The sequence below is a fragment of the Phocoena phocoena genome, chromosome 2 (genome assembly GCF_963924675.1).
Source record: "Phocoena phocoena chromosome 2, mPhoPho1.1, whole genome shotgun sequence".
NCBI lineage: Eukaryota > Metazoa > Chordata > Mammalia > Artiodactyla > Phocoenidae > Phocoena > Phocoena phocoena.
Window position 1 is genome coordinate 173,046,184 of NC_089220.1, and position 27,791 is coordinate 173,073,974.

Genomic DNA, 27,791 nt, shown 5'->3' on the forward strand with positions numbered 1-27,791 from the left:
TGATATCATTAATGGGAAGTGATGTCAGTAACTGAAGAGAAAAAAACAATTAAAAATTTTAACCAGTTTTTCTATTTGTAAGTATCACAATAGGAATGAATATGAGAGAGAAGAAAGCTGGTAGATTCAAGAAGAGAGTATTTATAAAATGCAGCTGAAGTGAGTAAGGGAGGCTGAAAGCAAATACAAAGAGAACGAGAACTGAAACGTTAAGAGTGAGAAACCTCTAAACACAGAGGTACTAATCTAGAAAATGATAAACTGAGCACTGTATTTTGGGAGGAATGTTGGATTAATTTAATTTTTTATTGATGTGAAAACTGAGGCACAGTGATGTCATTACCTAGAGCTTACTAGCATCTCCTCTAAAATAGAATCAATCCTACAAATGTGGTTCTAGGCAGAAAGTTGAAGGTCCAACCTTTGTGAGTAAAATCCTTCTGTTCTATAGTCATATTATTATAAGTAAGAAATTCATTCTCGAAGAACAATTTCATACCTTACAAAATTGATAATGAAAACGAAATGAAAGATACACATATGCTATTATAAACATTAATTATGTTAGACTAAACACAATATAAAAAGTGTATTTTAAGTGCTCCTTTGGGGAACATTTGCTACATAGGCATAGGCACAGATATAGCAAGGAAGCTTTAGAATGAAGCTGCCTTTTTCCTTCTTACATATTTCCTTACAGTAAGCGCATTCATTTTTCACTGTGCCCAGAAATTTTGAGCTACCTTCATAATTGGAGTCATCTGTTTTGAAAATCTGTGGCTTCTTTTAACATACCTGGAAGCCTCTGTAAAGTCTTTGAATGGTAAATGCTGGGGAGAAGCAGATTCCTTGGTGACGTCTTCATTTTCAAAGATCCTTCATGATACACCAGCTGCAAACTGAGTCAGTGGAATCACCATAAACCCTCACCAACTGTTGAGTATTGCTAATCCAGTTACCCAGTCATTAGCAGTTATTAGGTTAAAGAAGATGTATAATCTTTATAATAAGCAAGGGGTCAAAAGTGGAAGTCAAGAGTTGAGCTATAATAAATCAAGGGAGTTTATATTTATTATAAAACTATCTTTTGTTGTGAAAAGGCTATTTATAGACCCTTGCATTTTACAGATTGGTCTGACCTGCTCAAAAAAAAACCATGTTAAACCATGTTAGTCAGAAGAAGCAGTTGTTTTAGAATTATTTATTAGGAGAGCCTGGGGAGGTGGGGCAAGCTTTCTGTGGAACGACCTGAGGGTGTGGTTTTCAAACATTTTTACCTTCACTCATATTTTTAAGTGATTGTCTAAAAATATTTCATCAAAACTATAAATTGTTGCAAAGGATATTCTTGTTGGTGATTTTTAAACTGCTTTATTGAGGTATAATTGACATAAACTAATCTGTACATATTTAAAATGTACAATTTGATAAGCATTGACATATATATATCCATGAAACTACTACCACCACTATCAAAATAATGAAGATATACCATCAACCCATCCCTTCCCAATTTCCTCATGCCCCTTGGTCATCTCCAGTGAATCCATCTAGACCCAAAGTTAATTTTGTTAAAGGATTTCAACAAGAAATCACATATCTTTAATAGAAATAGAGCTATTCAAGTTAACTGTTTCTGTCCTGAGCTTCAGTAGTTTGTGCAGTTGAAGGAGTTTGCCATTTCCTTTAAGTTATCTAATTTATAGTTATAGAGTTGGCCATAATACTCCCTTATTATCTTTTTAATATCTGTAGCATCTGTAGTGATGTCACTTCTCTTATTCCTGAAATTTGTAATTTGTATCTTTTCTCTCTTTTTTCCCTCATCAGTCCGACTAAGTTTTATCAATTTTATTTATTGCCTTTTATTTTCCCCTATTGTTTTTCTGTTTCCTTTTTCATTGCTTTCCTCTCTGATGTTTACTGCTTCCCTTCTTCTGCTTTCTTTAGGTTTCATTTGCAATTTTTTCTAGATTCTTAAAACAAAAGCTGAGACAATTGATTTGAGACCTTTTTTCCAGTATATATGCTATATTATAAATATCCCTCTAAATACTGCTATAACTGCTTCACATAAATTCTGATATGTTGTATTTTCAATATCATTCCATTCACAATACTTCTTATTTTTAATTTTTATTTCTCTTCTGACCAATGGGTTATTTAGAAGTGGTACTTAGTTTCCAAATATTTGGGGACTTTTAAATATTCTTCTGTAATTTATTTTTAATTTAATTCTATTGTACTCAGAAAGCATACTTTGTATGACTTGAATCCTTTTAAATTTATTGAGATTTGTTTTATGGCCTGGAATATTCTCTATCTTGATAAGTATGTTATGTGCACTTAAAAAGAATACGTAATCAAGGGGCTTCCCTGGTGGCGCAGTGGTTGAGAGTCCGCCTGCTGATGCAGGGGACACAGGTTTGTGCCCCGGTCTGGGAAGATCCCACATGCCGCGGAGCAGCTAGGCCCATGAGCCATGGCCGCTGAGCCTGTGCGTCTGGAGCCTGTGCTCCGCAACAGGAGAGGCCACAAGAGTGAGAGGCCCGCGTACCGCAAAAAAAAAAAAAAAAAAAAAGAATACGTAATCAGCTTTCATCAGATGTAGTGTTCTCTCAGTTTCAATTAAGACAAGCTGGTTGATAGTTTTATTCAAGCTTCTACAGCCTTACTGACTTCTATCACTATCGAGACAGGGGAGTTGAAATTTCCAACTATAATCATGGAGTTGTCTATTTTTCCTTGAAGTTCTGTCAGTTTTTGTTTTATGTTCTTTGAAGTTGTCACTATATGCAAAACTATATAGTTTTCTCATATTCTCTTGATTATTTGACTCTCTTTTCATTAAAAAGTGATGTTCTATATTTCTGGTAATAGTCTTTGATCTGAAACCAACTTTGTCTGGCATTAATATAACTGTTCAAGTTTTCTTTTTGTTAGTGTTAGCATGGTATATGTTTATATACCATGACATAGTCGTGTATTTAAAATAGGTTTCTTGTAGATAGCCTGGTAATTTTTGATTAGATGTCAGACGTTGTGTATTTTATCTTGTCAGGTGATGCATATTTTTGGGTTCCAGCATGTCTCCAGTGCTCTGCCCTGTAAACCGTAACAACCTTGGCCCCTCTGGACCTGCAGCTCTGTTTTCTCATCTCAAGGAGACTGAGCTCTATACCATGGTCTGGATACTCTATCCAGGCAGTAAACAAGGGCAATCATAAGGCTCCCTTTATTTGTGTCCTACCTCTCAGGGATAACTCTCTTTTTTGCCTGATGTCCAGGGTCACTGACAACTGTTGTCCATATATTTTGTCTGTTTTTTCAGTTGTTTCCAGCAAGATGATAAATCCAGTCTCTGTTATTCCATCTTGGCCAAAGGCAAAGTCTGAAACCTATATTGCTCTAATGTTTTTTCTTGACTTTAGCACTAAGACCATCATTATAATATTAAGTAGTAGTGTGAAAATGGGCATTCTTGTATGGCTTCTTTTTATAGAAAAATCATTCTCTTTCACCACTGAGTGCGATGTTAGGTCTAAGTTTTTTGAAGATGCCTTTTGTCAGGTTGAGAAATGTTTCTTCTATTCTTAGTTTGTTGTTTTTATCACAAAGGCTTTTGAATTATGTCAAATGGTATTTTTCTGTACCTATTGAGATTTTCATATGATTTTTCTCTTATGTTCTGTTAGTATTGTTAACTGCGTTGATTTTCAAATGCTAAAGTAACTTTATATTCCTGGGATACTCTCTCCTTAGTCATGATGTATTCTCTTTATATTCCTGTAAATTTCTTTTTTAAAGGATTATTATTATTTCTGTTAATGAGGGATATTGTTTAATGCTTTGTTATAATGTCTTTGTTTGATTTTAGTGTCAGGGTAATGTCGGCCTCAGAAAACAATTAAGAAATTGTTCCCCACTGAGGTATTTTCTAAAAGATTTTGTAGATATTTGATATGATTTCTTCCTTACAAGTTTGATAGAATTAACTATTGAATTCATGGGTCTAGAAATTTTTGTGGAGTGTAACTAGGAATTTAATTTCTGCTATTGATATATATATATGTTTTCAGGTTTTGTTTCTTCTTGACCCAGTTGTGATCATTTACATCTTTCAAGGATTTTTTTCCCCTTTTGCCTATGTTGTCAAATTTATTGGTGTAAAGGTTTTTAAAAGAATATTTCTTCATGAATGTTTTGGTTTAATATTATTTAATTTCTGTAATGTCTTAATTATGGGATCTATAGTCATGTTGCTTCTTTAATTCCTGATACTGGCAGTTTATGTGTTTCCTCTTTATCTTTTGATCTAGGTAGAGTGTTACCAATTTTATTGATTTTTAAAAAATATTAAATTTTGGTTTTATTGATTTTCTCTATCATTTGTGTTTTATTTCACTGATTTCTGGTTTTATCTTCATTATTTCTCTTTTACACTTGAGGTTTTTTTCTATCTTCTTAAGGTAGAAGCTTAGCTCGTTGATATTAGATGTTTCTTTTCTAATATCTAATGCTTAAACTATTCCTCTAAGGATCACTTTAATTGCATCTCACAAATTTTGATTTTTCACTTTGATCCAGTTCAAAATATTTTCTGATTTTTCTTTGACACATAGGTTATTTAGAACTGTTCTGTTTAATTTTTACATAAATTGAAAATTTTCAGATATCTTTGTTATCTTTCTAAGTTAATTCTGTTTTAGTCAAGGAACAAAATCTATTTAATTTTATCCTTTAAATTATTTTGAGTCATTATAAGGTCCTGCATATTGTCTGCCTTTGTTACTGTTCTGTGTCTACTTGGCAAGAATGTTATCTTGCAGAGTTTGGGTGGGCCATCATAAACATCAATTTGATCAAGTTGGTTGAGAGAGTTCTTCGAGTCTTCTAAGTAATTACTGATTTTCTATTTGTTCTATCTTTACCTGAGAGAGGAGTATTAAAACAGCTAACAAAACTATGGATGTATCTATTTCTCCTATCAGTTCTGTAAATCTTGCTTCCTTTTTTCCAGTTCTGTCTTTAGGTTGATACACAATTGATATTATTATGTCTTCTTGGCGAATTTATGCCTTTATCACTGTAAAATGTCATTTATTATCCCTTTTGGTAATTTTGGGGTTTCCGCTCCCTGTGGCACAGTCCAGAAACTGACCGTGGACAGAAAGCTGTGGCGATCATAGGGTTCACTGCTTGTTCCCTTTCTCCTTGGGATCCCAGTCTGTTGGTTTAGGTCTGAAATCATTTGTTCCACATACTTCATCCAGCTTTCTCTTGGTTATGGTGAAAGGTAAGTCCAGATCCTGTTACTCTCCCATGGCTGGTAACAGAAGTGTGCCAATTTAATCGTGACATATTTTATTACTACATTTAACAGATATTTATGGAACACTTAGTGGAAAGTCTGGAAATATCAAGATAAGAGAGTCACAGACCAATGCTATACAAACAAGTAAAAAGTTATAATATTGTGGCAGCTTTCAGATATGGCCCCCAAATTCTTTTATACTCCTTCCATCGAAGGTTGGATTTTATTTCCTTTCCCCGTCAGTGCAAATGCTGCCACAGCTTGTCCAGTAGAATATGACTGAAACCCTGCTGTGCCCGCCTCCTAGCTCAGGTCTTAGAAACTGGAGGTTTTCTCTTCCTGCCTCTTGCAATGCGCAGTCCGATATGCTGACACATAGGAGGTTCCCTGTAGGTGTTCTGGGCTGCAGCCCCAATGACCCCACGGACTGCCAGTATCAGTGGCCAGACAGGTAAGTGTGCAAGCTTTCGAATGACTGCAGCCCCAGGTGTAAAGTCATCCCAGCCTTGAGCCACCCCTGCTGACACTGTGTGGAAGAAAGTCAAGCTGTGCCTGCAGAGCTCTGTCAACTTTTTTGATTTGCAAGCAAAGGAAATGATTATTGTTGTCCTAAGTCGCTAAGGTTGGGTGGTTTTTATGTAGTAAAAGACACTTGGAACAAATATAATACCATTAAGTGCTATGATAGAAACGGCCAATAATCAACTAACAAATACTTATTACATGCCTAGTACAGGTCAGGTGCTGAGTTAGGAAAGGCTTTTGGGAATTGAAATTGAGTGGAGGTTTAGAGAGGGTACGGAATCAGAGCAGGAAAGGCAGAACGAATTGCTTGTTTGAAGACATGGAAAGTATGGGGGCATCAGAAAGACTAAAGTAGAGGGGATGAAAAAAGACTTTAAAAAAATGAGGGACTTCCCTGGCAGTCCAGTGATTAAGACTCTGCGCTTCCTGCAGGGGCCATGGGTTCGATCCCACATGCCACTCAGTGTGGCCATAAATAAATAAATAAATAAAATTTAAAAATGAGATTTTCAGGGGCCAGTTCTGTAAGGATGTAATGCTAAGGAATTAGAATTTAATTATTTCTTTAATGACTGTATTTCCCATAAGCTATACTCCATAAAAGAGCTTTTATCCCTATGATATTTCCAGCATCTAGTATGGTACTTCGTACACATAAGGAGTTAATAAATATTTATTAAACGACTGAGTGACTGAAGAACCATATGAGAATTTTAAAGGAATAACATAATCAGATTTGTGTTTTAGAAAAATCATTCCAGCAGGGGTGTGGAGAATGGTTTGGAGACAGGTAGGTGTATTAACTCAGCTGCCATGAGAAAATACCATAGACTGGGTGGCTTAAACAACAGAAATTTATTTATTTTTTACCATTCTAGAGGCTGGAGTTTGAGATTAGGGTGCCAGCATGGTTGGGTTCTGGGGAGCTCTCTCTTCCTGGCTTGCAGATACAGGTGCCTTTTCATTGTGTCCTCACATGGCAGAGAGAAGAGAAAAAGGAAGGTCTCTGGTGTCTGTTCTTATAATGGCACTAATCCCACCATGAGGGCTCCAACCTCATGTCCTCATATAAACCTAATTACCTAATTATCTACCAAAGGCTCCACTTCTAAATGTCATCACGTTAGGGGTTAGGACTTCAACATATGAATTCTGTGGGGACACGATTCAGTCCATAGCAGTAGGAAAGGAGAAAAACATAGTAGGAGATGAATGTAATAATTCATCCAAAGGATGATAAGAGTGTGAACTAGAGTAGTGTTAGTAACGTTCTTAGGGCATTTCTTTTCCTAAACTTTAGAATTATAGTTTTTTCCTGGAGTAACTCCACTTGCATGTTGCTGTCTTGTTTTTAAAGACAGAAGAATTTTCAAAGTCAAACAAACAAAAAAAAGGGATTTAACATTTTTAAATTAACCATAGAATTTCATAAACACATATTACAGAAATACTTGAAAGTGTCTCTACAACGTTTAAAAAACTATGGTAAAACTAAAAGTGAAACTCATGTAGTTTTAATGTTTCAAGGGATAATAATGGAAAGCCAACCTCAAAATACAAACCACTTGCACTTTTTCTATTTGGTTTTATGTTAAATAATATTTAAAATGTTTATTATTTATAGCATATTAATGATAAAAGCCCCAAAGAGTAATAACCATTCTTCTAGGTCAGAATACATAGATAATGCTATCAAGACTAATAGTCATGTTATTACTTCACTATTTCCAGTGCTCACATATTGATGATCACCGCTTGAACAGTTTGATCACTAGCTTATTGCTGGCAACAGAATTATTCAGCGAAGCACAAAGCACATCCAAATGCATCTTCATAAATATTTGGATCTGATACATGGTGATTATGATAATGTGCCCCAGACACTAATGCCCGGGAACTTGAGGTAGACACCTGTTTCTGTCAGCCCAGTAATCAAGAACCGGTTTTTGAGAGAGAATGCTCTGCTTCACATACCAAGAGTGATATTTTGGAAGAATTGTATACTCATCATAATGAAACACAAGCAAGTTTTGGTACTGGCTCCTTAAAATATTAAGAACCGGTGGCACTAATGTACCACATTTTTTACATTGCTGTGTTAACTTTTTTTCTGCTCTTGAAAGACATATAGAATCATCACTAAAATAGCTGGAAAATATAAAGTGCCTAAAGAGCAAAATATCACAAGTCTTACCGTTCAGAGATAATCTGAATATTCTCACCTATTTCCTGTCAGAATTTAAAAGTTGGGGGTATTTTGTAATCTCATATGGTTTTGTAAGCTGCTTTTACAAACTCATGTATTTAGATGTCGGTCTATGTAAATATAGATCTATATTATCACCTTTAATAGCCGGGGAGTTTTTACATTGTGTGTACTATGATTTACTGAATGAATACTAGTTAAAACGATTACTTACATTTATTTAGCACTTGCTGTATGCTGGGCCCCTAAGGGCTTCGTTTGTGTGAATCCATTTGATTCTCACAACCTGATTATTACTCCTGTTTCATACCGATGAGGAAACTGAGGCACCAAGAGGGAAGTAGTGTGTCCAATCCCTAAATGTCGGGCATTTTCGTGTTTAACAATGCTCTGATATTATAAACAAGGTTGCCATGAATATATTTGTTCACGTTCTTAAAGAATGTCTTTAGGATGAATTGAAAAAAGTAGAATTGTTGGGTCCAAAGGTATTCACGGTTTTAAAAGCTTGTGTTACAAACTTCCAGATATTTCTTGTAGGGAGACTGTAATAATTTCATCCAACATTGTGAGTGTACGATTCCCCACATCCCTGACTCTTTTTCATCTTTGTCTCAATGAGAAACACGTAACTAAATGCTACTCTAATCGTCATTTTTCACTTTGAGAAATGGGGCTTCATTCTTTTTATTTATTTATTTATTTATTTATTTTTGGCTGTGTTGGGTCTTTTTTTTTTTTTTTTTTTTTGACAAATTATGTCTCTGGGTATTTTTTTTTTTTGGTTTTTGTTTAATTTTATTTATTTTTGGCTGGGGGCTTCATTCTTAATGGATGTTTCTAAGCCCTCCTCATATTCCACAATACCAATCCTGTTGTCCACACGTTGTAAACGTTTACATGCTACATTCGGAAGTGCTCTAATTTTGGTAGACTTACATAACTTCAATTTACATGCAAGATGCTCTAAGTTCCTTCCAAGAGGGATGCAAAAATCTCAAGAAGATGCTGCTTAAAATTTCTACAGGATATAATTTTTTTTGTAAAGTTATAAATAAAATGACGAAATAGTCTAAGTTATTACGAATCACTAATCAATCGCTAGCTCCATTTTTCGGTTTTCTCTTTTTGCTCGGTTTGGGGCGGGGGGGCGGGTATCGTAGACCTTCTTGCGCTGTGCCACTGCTTTGCCAATCACCGTAATCGCTTAGTGAGTGCACAGTCAGTCAGTAGGTGCCAACGCCCAGCCAGAAGTGCTTTTGACCAAGCCTCCAAAGCAGGCGTTCGGGGCCTCTCGGGAAGGTGCCAGCGCAGCCTCAGCCACCGCGAGCAGCCGCGCGCCCGACACTCCCCTCGTGGGGAGTCTGGCCAAGCCGCCCCGCTCACATGACTTCACCGAGCAAGTTCCTTGCCACCGCAGGCAGAGAATTAAACTCACAGCCCTTTTACTTAGATGCCCCCGAGTGAAGGGGCTTCCATCCCCCTCCCCAGGGACCACAAAGTTGTGACAACCGACGGAACGGGTGGGAGAAAGGGATCTCCCCTCTCCCCAGCCTCGACCCCTTTTCTTTCTACTCAGCCTCTGATTCACGCCTGGGCTCGCTAGTCGGCTTCGGCGCGCCCGGAGGACCCCCGTCCTCCGGAGGTTCCCGACTAAGGCCAAAGCAGGAAGCGCAGGCATCACGGCCACTCTCCCGTGTGGCTAATCAAAGCGGAGCCGGGCGGAGGGGTCGCTGGGGTTGGGCCGGTTTGGGCGGGGCAGGTTCCGGGCAGGTTCTGGGCAGGCGGCGCCGAGGGCGCCCAGATTCCCGACAGGCTCCGCGCCGGGGGCCTTCGCGGCTCCTTCGCTCCTGTCGCCGCCGCCGCCGCCGCCGCGGTAGCTTGGGGTCGGTGAGAGGAGGAGCTGTCGCGGAGCCCTGGGGGTCCGTCTCGGTCGCTGTTTTTGTCTGAGGAGCCTTCCTTCCTCGGTAGTACCCTGACTCCCGCGGTGTCGAGGGGGAGTCCCTGCGGACATCTCAGCACGCAGTGGAGATGCCTCTCTTTGCCACCAATCCCTTCGATCAGGACGTCGGTAGGTGCTTCTGCCGCCCCCTGTCCACCTCCGGCGGACTGCGAGCCCGCTGTGCCCGCACCTGGCGGACGGTCTGGACCCCCGGGCCGGGCGAGTCCTGCCCCTTCCCTGAGGCTCTTTCTGTAAGAGTTTGGAGGAGATTGGGGGCTCGGCACATCCTCTTGGAAAGAAGGGGGACTGTGAGAGCCTGGGAAACGGGCCTTGAGCTGGGGCTGTGGGTTCCGAAAGAACTGCTGGAGAGGTGGGTGACGAAGGCCGCGGAGGAACAGCTGGGGCGGGAGCTGGTGCTGGGATGGTGCTTCTGGGAGGGCAGAGTCGAGAGCTAGGGAGTCTTCGCTAGCGTAGTATGATAAGCCCTATGATAGAGTGTTTCCCGGGACACATGTCAGACATCTAGAACTAGGGGAATGTTTTAGGTTGGCTTCCTTAGGGGACTTTAAAATCTGTGATAGAACTGTAGCGGGAGGACAGAGCTTCTGGTTCAGGGTGGACTGTCAGAGATCTTGGGAGAGAGTGATGAAGATGGAATACTTGGCAACAGTGTAGACGTCATTGAGAGCCGGAGACACTGGGCTGCCTTCCTTGGGTAGGTCTCAGTACTTTAAGTGTGGAAGAGGACCTGGGATCCGAAAATGCTAATTTGTTCTGAATTTGAAATGGTCTATTTTTGGTTTTCTGAGTCATCGGTTTTAAGTACTGATCATACCAATTCAACAGGTTAGTTTGTGTGTGTGTGTGTGTGTGTGTGTTTTCCTGGTCTGAGGGTAATAATTACAGGAGTTTTGAGTTTTCAGGGAGAGAATTTTGGGGTGATTTGAATGCTCCTAGCATTTGGGGCACACACGTGTGGAGTGAAAGCAAGTTAAATACCGTGCCTAATTGCTAGAGTAAAGAAGAATGAGGACACCCTAATGGAGCTGCTGTTCATGTCTTTGTATATCTTAATGATAAAAGGTTTGAATCTTCTTTTTAACTCTAACTTACAGCCTGCCACTGAAGCTTGAAGGTTTGGGTTAAGACTAGAAAAAGGTTCAGTCCCATCCCTGCCGCTGCCTAGCTCAGAGTGGAATCATGGGCAAGTTACTGGAGCCCTTTGAGTCCCAACGTCCTCGTCTTTAAAGAGAGGGAAGACGCATTTTGTTTGTGGTTCAGTGGAATAGTATGTGTAGCGGGGCCTCTTACAGTGCCTTTATATGGTGGGCACCGACTAAATGATAGCTTTCTTCGGTTCCAGTTTAAATGAATGTCCTGAATCGTAGCAGTGGATGGAACTTTAGAGATGACCAGTAATAGCTAATAAATAAATAACTGGGAAATTACATTTAATTTCATAAGCAGTTAGCACACACTGTTTACAGGACACTGCTCGGTGACATAAGACAGTGATGAGTACAGCATGCTGCTGCCGTCAAGCAGGTTTATAACTCACCACATCGATTTCCAAGGCAAGGGCTTAAAATAAAACAATTTCTCAATACCTTCTTCTGTTTCCAGCACCTTGATCTAGTTTTCATGTTCGTACGTAATCTAGCTTCCGACTACCCAATCACCTTTATATCCTGTTGCCTTTTGAACCCACATTTCCATTGGATTCTTAATGTCACACCTTTCCCAATACCTACACCACCCAGTTCAGACACAGGCTCCTTCTTGCTTTTATACTTTTGCTTGTATTATTTCTTCTACCTTTCTTCACCTACTTACGATTAAAAGTCAACTCAGAATCCAACTCATACCTGAATCATTTCCTTATGACTCTAACCTAGGGTTTCTTATCAGCGTCACTGCGGATGGTTTGGACCAGATAAATGTCTTTTGTCGTGGGCGTCTGTCCTCTGCAATGTAGGCTGTTTAGCAGCATCCCTGACCTCTCCCCACTAGATGCCAGTGGCACCTCTCCCCACCGAAACCCCGGTTATCATTTAAAACATCTCCAGACATAGCTAGATGTCCCCTGGGGGCACAAAATAGTTTTCCAGTTAAGAAACACTGCACTAGCCTTCTGTAATCTCCACCCTTTTCAAAACTCCTGCGACACTTTTTGTCTTTACCAAATTATTTCGCATTAAAGATAGTTATATCTTGTATTAAGCCCCTGAACTCTTTTATTGGTTGCCACAGAGTAGGTGCTTAATAAAAGTTTGTTGAATTGAGAACGTGTCCATTGAGCCTGTAGACGGTAAGCTTCTTGAGTGTAGGAACATTGTTTTGCTCCAGAAAAGCTTACTTTTTGTTTGCTTGTTTTGCTTTTGTTTGTTTGTTTGTTTTTGGCCACGCTGCTGTGTGGCTTGCGGGATCTTAGTTCCCCATTGAACCCACACGCACCCTCAGTAGTGAAAGCGTGGAGTCTTAACCACTGGACCGCCAGGGAACTCCCAGAAAAGCTTACTTCTTAAAGTTAGGTTTTAGTGTTTGGATCAATTCTCTCCTCATGATCCATGTATCAAAATATCGTGAAAGTTTATCTAAGAAGACCTGCCGGGGACCCCAGCAAATCATCCTTGGACAGAGTCCAATAGACTCCCATTTAAACTTTTTCACTAGCATGTAGAATATAGTATGTAGAATACATTTAACAATATTTCTTCTTACTTTGTCAGTGAGTATGTCAGTGATATTAAAGTACTCCCACTAGCTCACTTGATATATTTATCACTTAACATTAGCATATATTTTTACTACTGCAAAATTAATTGCCTTTAGCTTTATTCATCAATAAACTGAAATGGTAAATCGGAAATTTACATACTGATATATACCACATAACATTTCATATAAAGAGATAAAATACTGGTGATCACTTTTCCTTTGAAGAAGCGCCTAAATATGTTATTAGAATGTGAGCTCCATGAGGACAGGCATTTTTGTTTGGTTTGTTCACTACTGCATCCCTAACACGTAGACCAGTCTCTGGCACTAATAAACGTTTAGTAAACACTTACTGAATACATGAATCTCATTTTGGATGTTATATTTCTTGCTAAGTTCAACTCTTAAATTATGAAGATAACTCATTCCATCAAGCTTTTATTTCAGAGTCCATGGTGACTTGTCTTGCCAAACCCATCAGTCAATTCCTAGTTCATTTCTTTGTTGATCTCTTAGCATTCCTCTTTGATGTACTTCATTCACTTGGTTTCCAGGACACCAAACTTTTTCTGATTTTCTGCTTAGCTCTTTTTTAGTCTTTTTGGCTTCTCCTTTTTGTGACTTCCAAGTGTTCAGTTCTAGAACTTCTTTTTTGAGACTTTTTTCCCCTTGGAGTCTTAGGAGGCAATTTAGCTTTGCACTAAGAATTCAGACTCTGGAGCTACACTGCCTGAACTCAATTACCAGGTTTGCTGCTTACCAGCAGTGTGACTCTTTGGGTTAGTTGCTTAGATATTCTGTGCCTCAGTTTCTTTATCTTTAATATGGGATATAGAGATGATAATCGTTTTTGCTTTCTTCCCCAAACCTGCTCATTCCTTCATCCTTGCCTATTTCAGTAGATGGCACCGTTGATATTTATTGTCACTCATCTCTAATGTCTAGGAGTCATCACTGATTCTTCTTTTTCCTTCACACTTCATATCCATGCTATCAGCAAGATCTTCTGGCTCTACTTTAAAAATATATCCAGAATCTCATCACTTCTCCTTCTCACATCACTATTATCTTACTGCAGCCATCGTTCTCTCTTTCATAGACTGTGGCAGGAGATTTCTAGAAGGCTTCTTTGCTACTACTCTTGCCCCTTACAATCAGTGCTCATTTACAAAGGTCAGTGATCTTTTAAAAATCTTAGGTACTGTCATTTACCTGCTCAGAACCTTCCAGGAGCTTCCCATCCCACTTACAGGGAAATGCAAGTTCCTTAGTGTGGCCCATAGTCTGGCCTTTCCTATGTCTCTGATATGATGACAGTCTCCAAACACTCTCTCTCATTCTAAGCTTCTTGGGTCTGAATATGCCAAGCTCACTCCTGCCTCTCTATCTGTATTGTGCTGTTTTCTTTGCCTAGGTTATTTTTCCCCCAGGTATATTTGAAGGTCTTGATGTCCATCACATCATTCAAGACTCTGTTCAGAAGAGTTTCTAAGAGAGGCTTTCCCTGATTACCTTTTGTAAAAAATATCCATCTTTACCCTCTCTGTGTCCTTGTTCCATTTTGTTTCTTTATAGTACTCAACTACCTCACATTGACTGATTGGTTGGTTGGTTGATTGCCACCTGTGTAGAATGTAAACTCCGTAAGGACAAGAACTTTTCATTTCTATTCCTAGTACTTCAGGGACAGTGCCTGGTACATAGTAAGCACTCAATAAGTATTTATTAAAGGATGAGTTATTGATATCTTGCTATCTTTCCGGTCTTGCATATCTATTTGGTGTTCCAGTATCACCTAAAAAATCAATCTATCAGAAAACTGAACTTATCTTTCCAGTCTAGTTCTTCCTTCATTGTGCGGTTATTTTATAATGTTCTAGTTATCTTGATTTGAAACCAAAGAGGCATCTTTGAATCATTACCCTGCCTCTACCAAATCATCATGTCTTTGTTTTTATGCTACATTGCATTCCTAGTCACACTACTTTGGACCGGCTCGTAGCCTACAGAATTGGACATGTTTTTAGTCTGTGTTGCTAGCCCAGTCAATATCAAACCACAACCAGTTTCATCTTCGTAAATGTCAGCGTCACATTCTTCTCCTGCAGTTTAGTGTGATGGAAAAATCTTGCTTGGGCTTTGGGTTTAAATTGCAGGCGCAGCATTTGCTCTTAGTAAGTGGGCAAACTATGGACATAGGCAAGTACAGAACCCCTCTGAGTTTTCCTTCCACTTGTGTGAATAGGGATAAAAATATCTACCTCAAGGAGTTGCTATGAGGAACACTTAAAAAGCACAGGACGTTCTAACTCTTTACTGGAGTTGAATATTCCAATTCAGCATGTTCAAACTCATATTCAGATTTCTCTTCTCAAGTTTGCCTTTCCTCTGTTCTCATGACTGGTACTTCAGTTTACTTAGTCAGATATGTCAAGAACCTGGGGGTCATTCTTAAATTCTGTAGTTGTAATTTTCTACATCCCCATGGCAAATATATACTGTCTACTGTGTCCCAGCCACCCTGAACTTGCCCTCCAGGATTCTGGTGCTGCCGTAGTCTGTGTGCTTCTCTTCCTGATAGCTCTTGAGTCCATTCATCTGTCCGTCTGTTCAGGCCTCCCATCCTTTCTGTTCTCATCGCCACTGCCCAGCAAGTTTAGCTTGCTCTCTTAGGAGAGTCCGGTAGCTCTGTTATCCGTGCCTCCAGTCTGTCCCCAGTCATTTTCCAGGTGACAGTGATATTTCTAAAATGTAAATGTAATCATATGGCTCCTCTGATTAAAATAGTTCAGTGAATCTACAGCTTTTCACAGGAATTTGAACTTTTCAACATAGCATGTAAGACCTTGTAGCATGTGGCTCCTTTTTTTACCTCTTCAGTCTCCACTCTTTTCCTCAAGGCATATTTCCTTGTTGGTTTTACACCACGGCTTTTTCATCTGTGGATCCTCTGAGCTGCCATACCTTTCTCTTCATTAGTCCCCATTAAGGTCGTTTTGAGGAGATGATGCACGTAAAGCACTTAGCCCAGTATCTGCCGTGTAGTATGTTCGGAACCTTTAGAGACTTCTCAGATTCTAAGGGCTGGAATCAGTTACTATAAAAACATACTCAGGAGAAAAATGTAAAAATCTAGAATACACGTCTGTTAAAGGTCTGATGTCCACCGGGTTAAGAAATTTTGTGCTCATTGTTTCTTCTGTACCTATTTTACTTCTCCTGTAAGCTCTTCTTTCTAATGCTTCTAGATTTTCATTTCTATTTTGTGCTCTTTTCTGAGATGCTTTCGTGCTGTTCCTTTGACACCTACTTCCCTTTCTGGTTAGAAGAGCTTCAGATTGCTCTTCCAGTGGAATTTCCAATGGTCAGGAAGGATAGGGATATTTGGTGAAACAAACGTTTTTGAAAAATTGATTCCGATCTCAAAAAGAGGGTAATTTCTTTAAGACTTGCTTTTTCCATTGGCCATTTTTGATGAACTTTTATGTCTCCAAACTGATTGAATGACAGTCTTTTTCCTATAGCCGGAATGTGATGGGCAGTCCTCCTCTCAGCATTTCTTACCTCCCCAAATCTTTGGCAGTCATAAATTTTGAGAAAATCAAAAGCAGCTGCTTATCAGAAAAAAGTGCTTCAATCCATTGAGAAGACTACTGAAATTCAAATGAGACTCAGTGTGTGATTTTTCTGGGTACTGCTAGGCAAATTTCTCAATCTCCTCTTTTTGGGTAGAAGGAAAAGGATAATCTGAGGGTAAAATGAGATCATTATGAAGCTTCGAATTCTTTAGAAGCAAGTGTGTGTTATTTTCCCACATACCATGTTTTTGTCTTAGAAAATAAATAGTTTTGAATTCATTTGCTATTCACAAAGCCATGTTGGACTGCTACTGGTAGTTTATATTTTTCTGATTTAAAAAGTATTTGTTGTTTTACAATGTAGAAGAACTGCTATAGCTCTTGATCTTGAGGCAGCATCAATAAATAATGTGAACAATTTTAGCGTTCTGAAATGGGTTGCATTTCTGATCTGTGTATATAAGTCTGAGTCAGATCCTGATCCTGTTTGTGCATGGGAGAATGTTTAGCATAATATCTATTAATGACTGTACCAGACACTCCTGGGTTTGCCTTAATTCAGATCATCCTTAGTTATGATAATAGACAATTTGTATTTTAACAGACATAAGCTTGTCATTTCTAGTTAGCTATTTACTTTTGAATAAGTTAAGTTTTAATAAGCTTAACTATTTTTAAACAGAGTGATAGGTTTTAAGATTTAAGTGTGTTCTTTTTAAAGAATGCACTAAGCTTTTAAAAAATCTGCTTGGCTGCCAGTAGTGAGGATGATGAATTAAGCGCACTACCAGATCAAAGTGATAACTTGCTTTCCTTTTTCTAAGATGAAGTACAGTCATCCCTCAATATTTGCAGGACTCCCGTGGACACCAAAACTGCAGATGTTCAAGTCCCTTATATAAAATGGCATAATGTTTTCATATAACCTATGTACCTCCTCAAATGTACTTTTATTTTTTTAAACTTTATTTTATTTGTTTATTTATTTAGGCTGTGTCGCAGCATGTGGGATCTTAGTTCCCTGACCAGGGATCAAACTTGCAGCCCCTGCAGCAGAAGCACGGAGTCCTAACCGCTGGGCTGCCAGGGAATTCCCCTCTCATATACTTTTTAATTTTTTTTAATTTTTAATTTTTGGCTGCGTTGTGTCTTCGTTGCTGCATGTGGGCTTTCTGTAGTTGTGGTGAGCGGGGGCTACTCTTCATTGCGGTGCGCGGGCTGCTCATAGTGGTGGCTTCTCTTGTTGTGGAGCACGAGCTCTAGGCATGCAGGCTTCAGTAGTTGTGGCTCGCGGGCTCAGTAGTTGTGGCTCACGGGCTCTCGAGCGCAGGCTCAGTAGTTGTGGTGCACGGGCTTATTTGCTCCGCGACGTGGGATCTTCCTGGACCAGGGCTCGAACCCATGTCCCCTGCATTGGCAGGTGGATTCTTCTTAACCACTGCGCCACCAGGGAAGTCCCCACCCCTCCCATATACTTTAAATCATCTCTAGAATACTTGTAACCCCTAATAAAATGTAAATGTTATATAAATAATTGTAAATACAATGTAAATGCTATGTGAATAGTTGCCCACACACAGCAAATTCAAGTTTTGCTTTTTGGAACTTTTTGGAATTTTTTTTCTGACTATTTTTGACCTGTGGACGCTGAATCTGTGGACTGTAAGTGTTAGACTGGAGGATATTGTTCAGGATGACTCACTCAGTCTTCTTGGGCTTCAGAGGTATTGGGAGTTTATGGGGTAGGGCTCTGGGATTCCTCAATTAGAGCAATTCCACTTGAATTTACTTCACATATTGGTTTCCTTTAAGACAAATATTTTATATAAAAGAGATTGTTGAATAATAAAGAATTTTACTAATCTTTGTCCCTGTTTTCTGGAAGGGAACCTGTAAATCGTTGGAATTTCCTGAGTGATAGGAGCGTCTTTCTAACTCATGGTGGGTTCCTGGGACAATACCTTGGTTTATGCTACAGAGATGACTCAGCATGGGGGCTGGTGGCTCCAAAAAGACTAACCTTTTGATAAAGATGGCTGGGTCTTTGAGTCACACGATATCAGCTAGACCTCCAGAAAGGGGGAGGAGGCCTGGAGATTGAGTTCTAGGAGGTGGCCAGTCATTCAATAAACTATACCTTCATAATGAAACCCCAATAAAAACTCTGGACACTGAACCTCTGTTGAGCTTCCTGGTTGGTGATACACACTGATGTGCCAGGAGGATGGTGAGTCCTGAGGGCACAGAAGCTTTGCATTTGAGATCCTCCCAGACCTAGTCCCGTGTGTCTCTCTTCATTGGCTGGTTGTCATTTGTATCTTTTATAATAAAACTGTAATTATAAGTGCTTTTCTGAGTTCTGTGAATTATCGAACCTGAGGGGATAGTGGAAACCCCTGAATTTGTAGCCAGTTGGTCAGAAGTGCATGTGGCTGGAAACCCTGGAGCTTGTTTCTGTGTCTGAAGTGAGGGGAGACTTGGGGAGTTCTGTGCCCTCAACCTGTGAAGTGTGTGCTAACTTTGTGTAGTCAGCATCAGAATTACATTGTAGAGGGTTTCTGCATTGAAAAGTAAAATTTGAAAACCATTGAAGTAGATGCTATTAAAGGTCCATGTTTCTATGACGTTTATGGATTCATATTGCAGTTACGTGATTAGATTTCTTATTTATTGAGCATTTAGGCTGAAAGCATGAACATTGAAAGAATTACCCAAAATAGAAATTGTTATTTTCAAGGGATTTACAATTATGGAAGCTTGAACAGGTCAGTTTGACTCAGTTATCCTCTTGGCATACCTGCCAGCAAGAACAAATTAAACAGCTTTTAAACATTTGCTTTCAAAGTAACCCATTTAGTTTCCAGAGTAATGTTAAGTTTCTCATTATATTTTCTTTTCCCTCTTCCTTCTTGGCAACAGATTCATTTTTTTCTTAAAAGTCCAGCTCTGATCAGATTGTTTCCTTGTTCAAGATTTTCTAGGCTTTCTGGTGTTTCTTGAATTAATACAGATGCCTCATTTTGTATTTTGGGTCTTAGAGTGCTTCCTGCCTTTCACAAAGTAGTCTCTGTTTCAGCCAGCCTACATTCTTCTTTATATTCCTCTTCTGTTTTCATAACTTTATTGTATTCACTTAAATAGAAATAAGAGTTTATTATTAATCCTGTCCTCCTCTGTCTTAGTTTCTAAATATATTAAGAATCCTTTCCTGATACTCATTCTCTCTCCTCCCAGGTGTTTACCATTTTTTCAGTTTGCTTTAGGCTTTGTATTTTTTTTGTGTGATATTTTTTCTGTATATATTCAGGTCTCTATCTGTTGGTTTCATTTTCCATTTTTAGAGTCTGAGCTACTTCAGATAGGGTCTGGCCTAGACTAGAAACTTATTCCATTTTGTTGAATATCTGTCCAGCTTTTGTAATTTCCTGCAAATAAGTCACCTTACCATGATCTCAGATGTTTTGGACATTTGTGTTAATTCTTAACAGGAATTAATTTGTGTGAATAATCTGCTTTTAGAAAATGGTAGGGTAATTGTACATAGGTACCCTATCTGCCACTACCCATTGGTTATCACCCACTGCCGCCTTATTATTTATTCTATGGATAGTTCTCCATGGCAGTGACTAATGGGTAGGTGTTGCTATAGCCTTTGGGACCATGATATGGCTCAGGTATTGCAAACCTACAAAGAATTTGGACAGAGTTGGCTGTTTGTATTTTCTGCTTTTAAACTGGCTAGGACTGACCTCCAGCTCTCAGTAATAAGTCAAAATGGGGAAGTAAATGTTGCCTGTTGAATGAGGTAGCAGGGCATTGAGGGGAATAGGGGATCAGGAATTTCGTTATCTCATCACCAAGACCTATCACTATAGGTAAGAATCTTGGTATGGATCAGGCTTTCTACCCCCAAACCATCTCAGGTTAAAAAACCTGTAAGTATTAGTGAAGATCTTGGAGGTGCTCTCTTCTAACGTATCTGTTCTTGACATTACAGTGCTCCAGTCAAGACAGGTTGCTTTCTGCTTTGGTGTAGTTTTTGTTTCAGAAGATAACAGTTACTTCTTTTTGAAGTTTTTTTTCCTCTTACATAGGGTCTTGTTTGTTCTAAGTTGCTTTCTTCTGCATTGGATTTGCTAATATTTTGTTGAGGATTTTTGCATCTATTGATATTTTCTTGAGAGATATTGGACTGTAGCTTTCTTTTCCACTAATGTCTTTGGTTTTAGTACTAGGGTAATACTGTCCTCATAGAATGAGTTACGAAGTATTTCTTCTGCTTCTATCTTCTAGATGAGATCATAGAGAATTGGTATAATTTCTTCCTTAAATGTTTGGTAGAATGCACCATTAACCTATCTATGCCTGGTGCTTTCTATTTTGGAAGGTTACTGATTACTCGTTCAGTTTCTTTAGTGGATATAGGCCTATACGGATTGTCCGTCTTTTCTTATTTGTGTTGGCAGATGTGTTTTTTGAGGACTTAGCCCATTTTTTCTAGGTTATCAAATTTGTGGGCATAGAGTTGTTGTGAATTACTACGTGCTTTTATTCAACACCACCAAGAAGTGTTTCAGTTTTCAGTGAACACTGACTGGATATCCCACATATTTAGCTCAATTCTGACACTATCTATCTACCTAGGGAGAATATCAGATTCCACAGGTTAAGGGCTCAGTTGTACAAGACTGCCTTCACTCCCCACTTCAGGTGCCAGTCCAGGAGGTTACCTGTGCTTCTGACTGACTGGCTGTAGATTGGAGGCTCCCATGATTCTCTCAGTGCTCTTCACCCATAGTAGTATTCATTTAATATCCTTTTTATGTCCATGAAATCTGTAGTGAGGTCCCCGCTTTCATTTCTGATGTTAATAATTTGTGTTTTCTCTCTCATTCTTTTTTTGGTTACCCTGTCTATCAATTTCATTGATCTTTCCAAACAACCAATTTTTGATTGCACTGATTTTTCTCTCTTTTCTGTTTTCAATTTCACTGATTTCTGCTCTAAATTTTTTCCTTTTGCTTACTTTGGATTTAATTTCCTCTTCTAGTTTCCTAAGGGGGAAGTTTATGTTAGAGATTTTAGATTCTCTTTTCTGATGTATAAATTCAGATTTCCCACTAAGCATTGATATCAAATGCCTCCCACAAATTTTGATAGGTTGTACTTTCATTTTTGTTTAATTCATAATATTTTAATATTTCTCCGGTTTTTGACCTGTGTATTATTTACAAGTGTGTGTTATTTAATCTTCACATATTTGGGGATTTCCCAGCTCTTTTTGTTAATGATTTCTAGTTTAATTCCATTGTAGCCTGTTAGCAGACATTGTATGATTTCTAGTTTTTAAAATTTGTTATGGTGTGTTTTATGGCCCAGAATATGGTCTGTTTTGTTACGTTCCAGGTGAGCTTTAGCAGAATGTATTCTGCTGTTGTTGGACGAAATAGTCTACAGATGTTAATTATATCCAGTTGATTGATGGTGGTGTTGAGTTCAACTATGTCCTTAAACTGATTTTCTGTCTACTGGAAGTGTCCATTTCTGACAGAGAGGTGTTGAAGTCTCCAGCTATAATAGTGGCGTCATCTGTTTCTCTTTGCAGTGCCATTACTTTTTATTTCAGTTATTTTGACAGTCTGTAGTTAGGCACATGCATGTTAAGGATTGTTGCCTTCTCTGAGAATTGACCCCTTTACTATTATGTAATGCCTCTGTCCCTGATAATTTTCCTTGCTCCAGCGTTGGCTCTGTCAGAAATACAGCTACTCCCACTTCCTTGTGATTAGTGTTAGCATGGTATATCTTTCTCCATCCCTTTATTTTTAATCTATATGTATCTTTATATTTAAAGTGGGTTCTTGTAGATGACATATAATTGGATTTCATCTTTTGATCACTCTGACAATCTCTGTTTGTATTTAGACCATTAACATTTAAAATGATTATTGATATTGTTGAATTAATATCTACCATATCTGTTACAATTTTCTAGTTGTAGCCCTTGTTCTTTGTTCCTGTTTCTTACACTTTCCCCCCTGCCTTTTGTGGTTTTAACTGAGCATTTTATATGATTCCATTTTCTCTCTTTTTTTAGCATATCAGTTATCCTTTTTTTTTCTACTTTCAGAATTTACAATATACATTTACAACTAGTCCAAATCCACTTTCAAATAACATTTTACCACTTCACTGGTAGTACAACTCACCTTCTAGTAGCAAACTATTCCTAATTTCTCTCTTTTGTTCCTGGTGTCCTTGCTGTGATTCATTTCACTTATACACACGCCTGCACACACACACACACACAAATACGTACACACACACGTGTATACATGTCTCCTATATCCTCTCCTTGGAGAACTTTTTAAAACATTTCTTGCAAAGCCAGTCTGCTATCAACGGGTTCCCTCAATGTTTCTTAGTATGAAAAAGTCTTTATTTCTCCTTTCCTTGTGAATAATTTCACAGGGTGTATAATCCTAGGTTGGTGGTTATTTTCTCTCCACACTGTTTGATTCCATTCTCTCCTTGTTTGCATGGTTTCTGAGATGTCAGGTGTAACCATTATGTTTACTTCTGAATAGGAAAGGTGTTTTTTTCTGCTGACTTCTTCTTAATTTTTTCTTTATCTTTGATTTTCTGCAGTTTGAATGTGATATGCCTAGGTGTAGAGGTTGGTTTGTTTGACAGGTATTGTGCTTGGTGTTCCTGGAGCTTCCTGGACCTGTGGTTTGGTGTCTGACATTAATTTGGGGAAATTCTGAGTCATACTTGCTTCAAATATTTCTTCCATTTCTTTTTCTCCTTCTTCTCTGGTATTCCAATTATGCCTTTGTTACAGCTTTTATAGTTTCCCACATTCTTGGATAATCTGTTCCAGTCTTTTTCCCCCCGCCAGTCATTTTTTCTCTTTGCTTTTCAGTTTTGGAAATTTCTATTGACATATCCTCTGGCTCAGAGAGTCTTGCCTCAGTCGTGTCCAGACTGCTGATGAGCCCATCAAAGACATTTGTTTCTGTTATACTATTTTTGATCTCCAGTATTTCTTTTTGATTCTTTTTTAGAATTTCCATATCGCTGCTTACATTGTCCATCTGTTCTTGCATGTTACCTCCTTTTTCCATTAGAGCTCTTATTAGCATATTAATCATAGTCTTTAAAATTTCTGGTCTGATAATTCCAACATCCTTGTCATGTCTGAGTCTGGTTCTGATGCTAGTCTGGTCTCTTCCAACAGTGGTCTTTGCATTATAGAATGTGGCTTGCTGGAAGCTGGAGATGATGTACTAGATGAAGGGACACCAGCCTTTAGTGGTGTGAGGATCAGGTACTGATAGTCCTCTGATTAGGGCTCAGTGAGCCTCTGCCCCGGGGAGTGAATTTTCATGTGCTGCTCTCCCTTAAGTTGGGACGGGATGGCTACAGTGGGCTGGAGTTGGATATTCCCCCTTTCCCACGTAGAAGGCTAGAGCAGGCTAGCATTGGGATTTCCCTTCCCCCAGGTGGGTTAATCTCTGATAAAACTCTAGTTAGTTAGGGGCTGGTAAAATTATTTCTCTTGAGAGTAGGCCTTGTTAAGAAGAGAATACTCTGGTGTATTTCAAAATTATCAGTTTCTCTCCCCCTGCTGGAAAAAATAGGAGAAATTTTCTGTGATATTCACCTTGAGAACTTGGGAGAACCCATGGAAGTAGAACTCACAAAAGGGCTTCCCTGGTAGTGCAGTGGTTAAGAATCTGCCTGCCGGTATGGGGGACATGGGTTTGAGCCCTGGACCGGGAAGATCCCACGTGCTGTGGAGCACCTAAGCCCGTGCACCAGAACTACTGAGCCTGCGCTCTAGAGCCCGTGAGCCACAACTACTGAGCCTGTGTGCCACAACTACTGAAGCCTGCACGCCTAGAGGCCTTCCTCTGCAACAAGAGAGGCCACCACAATGAGAAGCCCATACACAGCAACGAAGAGTAGCCCCTGCTCGTGGCAACTAGAGAAAGCCCGCGCGCAGCAACGAAGACCCAATGCAGCCAAAAATAAATGAATAAAACAAATAACTTTATTTTAAAAAAAAGCTCACAAAAGTGTGGGGGCTCCCCTAAGCCTAGGCTTCTCTGGAGTTTTAAGTCTCCGACTTGTGCACACTTCTCCTCGGGCAGTTTGTCAGTTTCAGTTTAGATTTTTGTGCCCTGGTACTGGTTCCTGGAGATGTTTCTGCTCAGGGGCTTCTGCTCTGTTAAGTTGTGATTCTGTGTATCCACCTATCTATTTGTCTCATTTTGGGGGCAGCAGTTTGCCCTGTGACCTCACTTCTGAGGCATCTAAGAAGAGTTGTTGACTCTTCACTTTGTTTACTGTTTTACTTGTTAGGATGAAGTGAATACTTCCAAGTTCCTTACATGCTGGACTGGAAAACGGAAGTAATTGCTTATTTTTGGTGCCTAAGTCTCAACTATACCTGGTATCTCCTTGTCTAGAAAAGAAATTTGCTTTACCTGCAGAAAGTAAACCATCGCTCATTTGCTCCGAGGGGGAGAGGTGATTGCTAGAGCCTGTAAGGAAGCAAAGTAGGGACTACCTACATTTCAAACAGCATTAACTGATTTTGCTAACTTGGAGGTCCTCTTTTTCTTCTTCATTCTCAATTGCAGACATTCTTTCTGCTCTGAGTACTTGAATTTTCTGAGGATTCAACAGACTGGTTCTTTTTTTATTTTTTAATATTTATTTATTTAATAGATCTTTACTGGAGTATAATTGCTTTACAATACTGTGTTAGAGTGAATCAGCCATATACATACATATATCCCCATATCCCCTCCATCTTGAGCCTCCCTCCCACCCTCCCTATCCCACCCCTCTAGGTTGTCCCAAAGCACCGAGCTGGTTCTTAAGCTTTTTTTTCTTACTGCCAATACAGGATTCACCTTTCTTGGGTCTTCTAAATAGTTTACCATGTATCAATGTTGTCCTATAGCTTTTGAGATATTGTTGCTGTTATTGCTTCTCATGTTTTCCTTATCCTTGTGTGTTTGTGTTAAAGAAGAAAAAAGTCCCTTTATTGTAATTAAGAAAGGGATCTAAATTAGGTGATTTGGTTCAATCTGCCATACCTCTGTTGTTGTTTTCAACTTGTCAATTTTTTATTTAAGGGAAAATATTCAGTTGAAGCTTGGTTTTCTTTTGCTCAGCACTGCCCCCACCCCCCCCCCACAACAACAGAATCAGCAAAACTAGATAGTTAATTAATTTAATTACCTGAAACATTTTGATAGAGATCTGTGCCTAGTCATGCTCTTTTGCTGGCGAGTAAAGCTAAGAATTATTTGAATGAAAGTATTCCTTATTTTAGTCTTTCTGTGTGCAGAAAGGGATAGATTTGTGCGCACGCGTGTGTGTGTGCGCCTGCGGGTGTATTTTTATAACAAAAAATCAGTGGCCTATTTTTTTTTGATATTAAGTAACAAACAAATGAAGTATAAATGGGGAAAATAATTATGATAGGTAATAAAGGTGCCCTACCTCCTTTTAAAGATGGACTTAAATATTTCATTAACCAGGTGTTGACAACTATTGTGATTTGTTGATATTTGATTATACTACAATTTGGTAATTTGAATGCGATTATTTACCTCTTAAAGATTTTAAAAAATAATGTGTCTGCGATTTCTTTTTATAATATACAGAGAAAGCAACCAGTGAGATGAATACTGCTGAGGATTGGGGCCTCATTTTGGATATTTGTGATAAAGTCGGTCAGTCTCGCACTGGGTAAGTGTTGCAAAGTTTCAAAGGATTTTTATTTATTCTTCCTGTTTATTAACATGAATGAAACAAGAGTTAAAAGGTAAAGCATACTACAATCACAATTTAGTTTAAAAAGAGAATGTTTTTGCTAGTGAGATTTGAGGAATCATCCCATTTAGGTTACTCCCTGTAACCAGGAGTGACAACATGACTGGTAACAATGTTGATACTTTAATTATTCTCCCTTGTCCATAATTGCCTTCTGAAATCTAACTTTTCCCACTGATTTTTAAAAAAAATTTTATTGAAGTATAGTTGATTTACAGTGTTGTGTTAATTCTTGCTATACAGCAAAGTGATTCAGTTATACATATATTCTTTGCCATTGTGGTTTATCACAGGGTATTGACTATAGTTCCCTGTGTTCTACAGGAGGACCTTGTTGCTTATCCATTCTCTATGTAATAGTTTACATCTGCTCATCCCTAACTCCTAGTCCTTCCCTCCCCCCCCACCCTTGGCAACCTCAAGTCTGTGCTCTATGTCTATAAGTCTGTTTCTGTTTCATAGATATGTTAATTAGTGTTGTATTTTAGATTCCACATACAAGTGATATTGTATGATATTTGTCTTTCTCTTTCTGACTTCGCTTAGTATGATAATCTCTAGGTCCATCCATGTTGCCGCAAATGGTGTTATTTCATTCTTTTTTATGGCTGAGTGGTGTTCCATTGTGTGTGTGTGTGTGTGTGTGTGTGTGTGTGTGTGTATTCCCCAAATCTTCTCTATCCATTCATCTGTTGATGGATATTTAGGCTGTTTTCATTCCCGCTGATTTTTAAAGTCATCAGTGATTTCTCAATTACCAAGTTTTTTGGTTATTTCTGTGTTCTTTTCTTCTCTGTCACATGTGCCCATTCGACCCAACTAATCAGTGACTGTGAAAGAGAGACAGTTTTAGGGAAATAGAATTGTAAACTTTCTGGCATACAGACTTTTTGGTACTACAGGGCTTTCTCATCAGTGCCGCAAAGGGATTTACTGATGTACAGAGTAATGGTTTCCTTCATTCCTGGGCTAATAACGTCCAGTTATTAGTAGCCACATTTACCCCTTTGTGCCACACAAATATTGTTTTATTTACGTACTTTCATGTGGAGAATGTTTGGGAGCACTGCTAGATTCTGCTTGATTCTTCTGGTGGTAATTTTAACTCTGATGGTGCCTTCTCTGGCTCTTCTTCCTTCCCTTCTAAATAGAGATAGTTCCTTAAACTTTCTTTGATCCATTTTTTTACCCGATACTTTTTCTTTTGAAATCTCCCAGCTTTCACATTTCTTTATGTGACATCTGTAGTTCTAGCTCTGAATCCCTAACTCAAGCACTAATATTGCGGATGCAGCATAATTTCTGAACATCACACTACATAAGCCGCGGCCTCACATCTAGAATCCTGAGCTCATGTCTCCTTTTGCTTTAAACCTACATTCCCTCCTTTGTCCCCTGTCTCTGTTAATGACAAGGTTATTCTTTCATTCACACCTAAAGCCTCAGACTCTCCTCTGCATTTAGCTTTTTACTAAATTCTGTCAGCACGCCTCCATAATATCTCTCACGATATTGATGTCATAGAGTCTCCTTAGTTAAGTCCTTGAACATTGGTCAAACCAGGTGGGGCAGTTTAAGTCCTTTCCACCCCGTCACTCAAGCCCTTTTTAGTACGTAATGTGCTCCCTCTGGCAGGTTCCGAAGATTATGGCCTCG

At 38.9% G+C, this 27,791-nt stretch overlaps 1 protein-coding gene across 2 annotated transcripts in view; it reads left to right on the forward strand.

Moving 5' to 3' along the window:
• The first annotated feature begins 9,937 nt into the window (after nt 1-9,937).
• Nucleotides 9,938-27,791, forward strand: part of STAM (signal transducing adaptor molecule) — a 66,489-nt gene continuing 48,635 nt past the window's right edge. The window contains exons 1-2 of one of the 2 annotated variants that reach the window (XM_065871516.1): nt 9,938-10,116; nt 25,967-26,051. In XM_065871516.1, coding sequence (XP_065727588.1) covers nt 10,077-10,116; nt 25,967-26,051 — 125 coding nt within the window. In that variant the 5' untranslated portion in view covers nt 9,938-10,076. Of the gene's footprint in view, nt 10,117-25,966; nt 26,052-27,791 lie in introns of those variants that run through there. The other variant, XM_065871517.1, reaches the window with a different exon arrangement.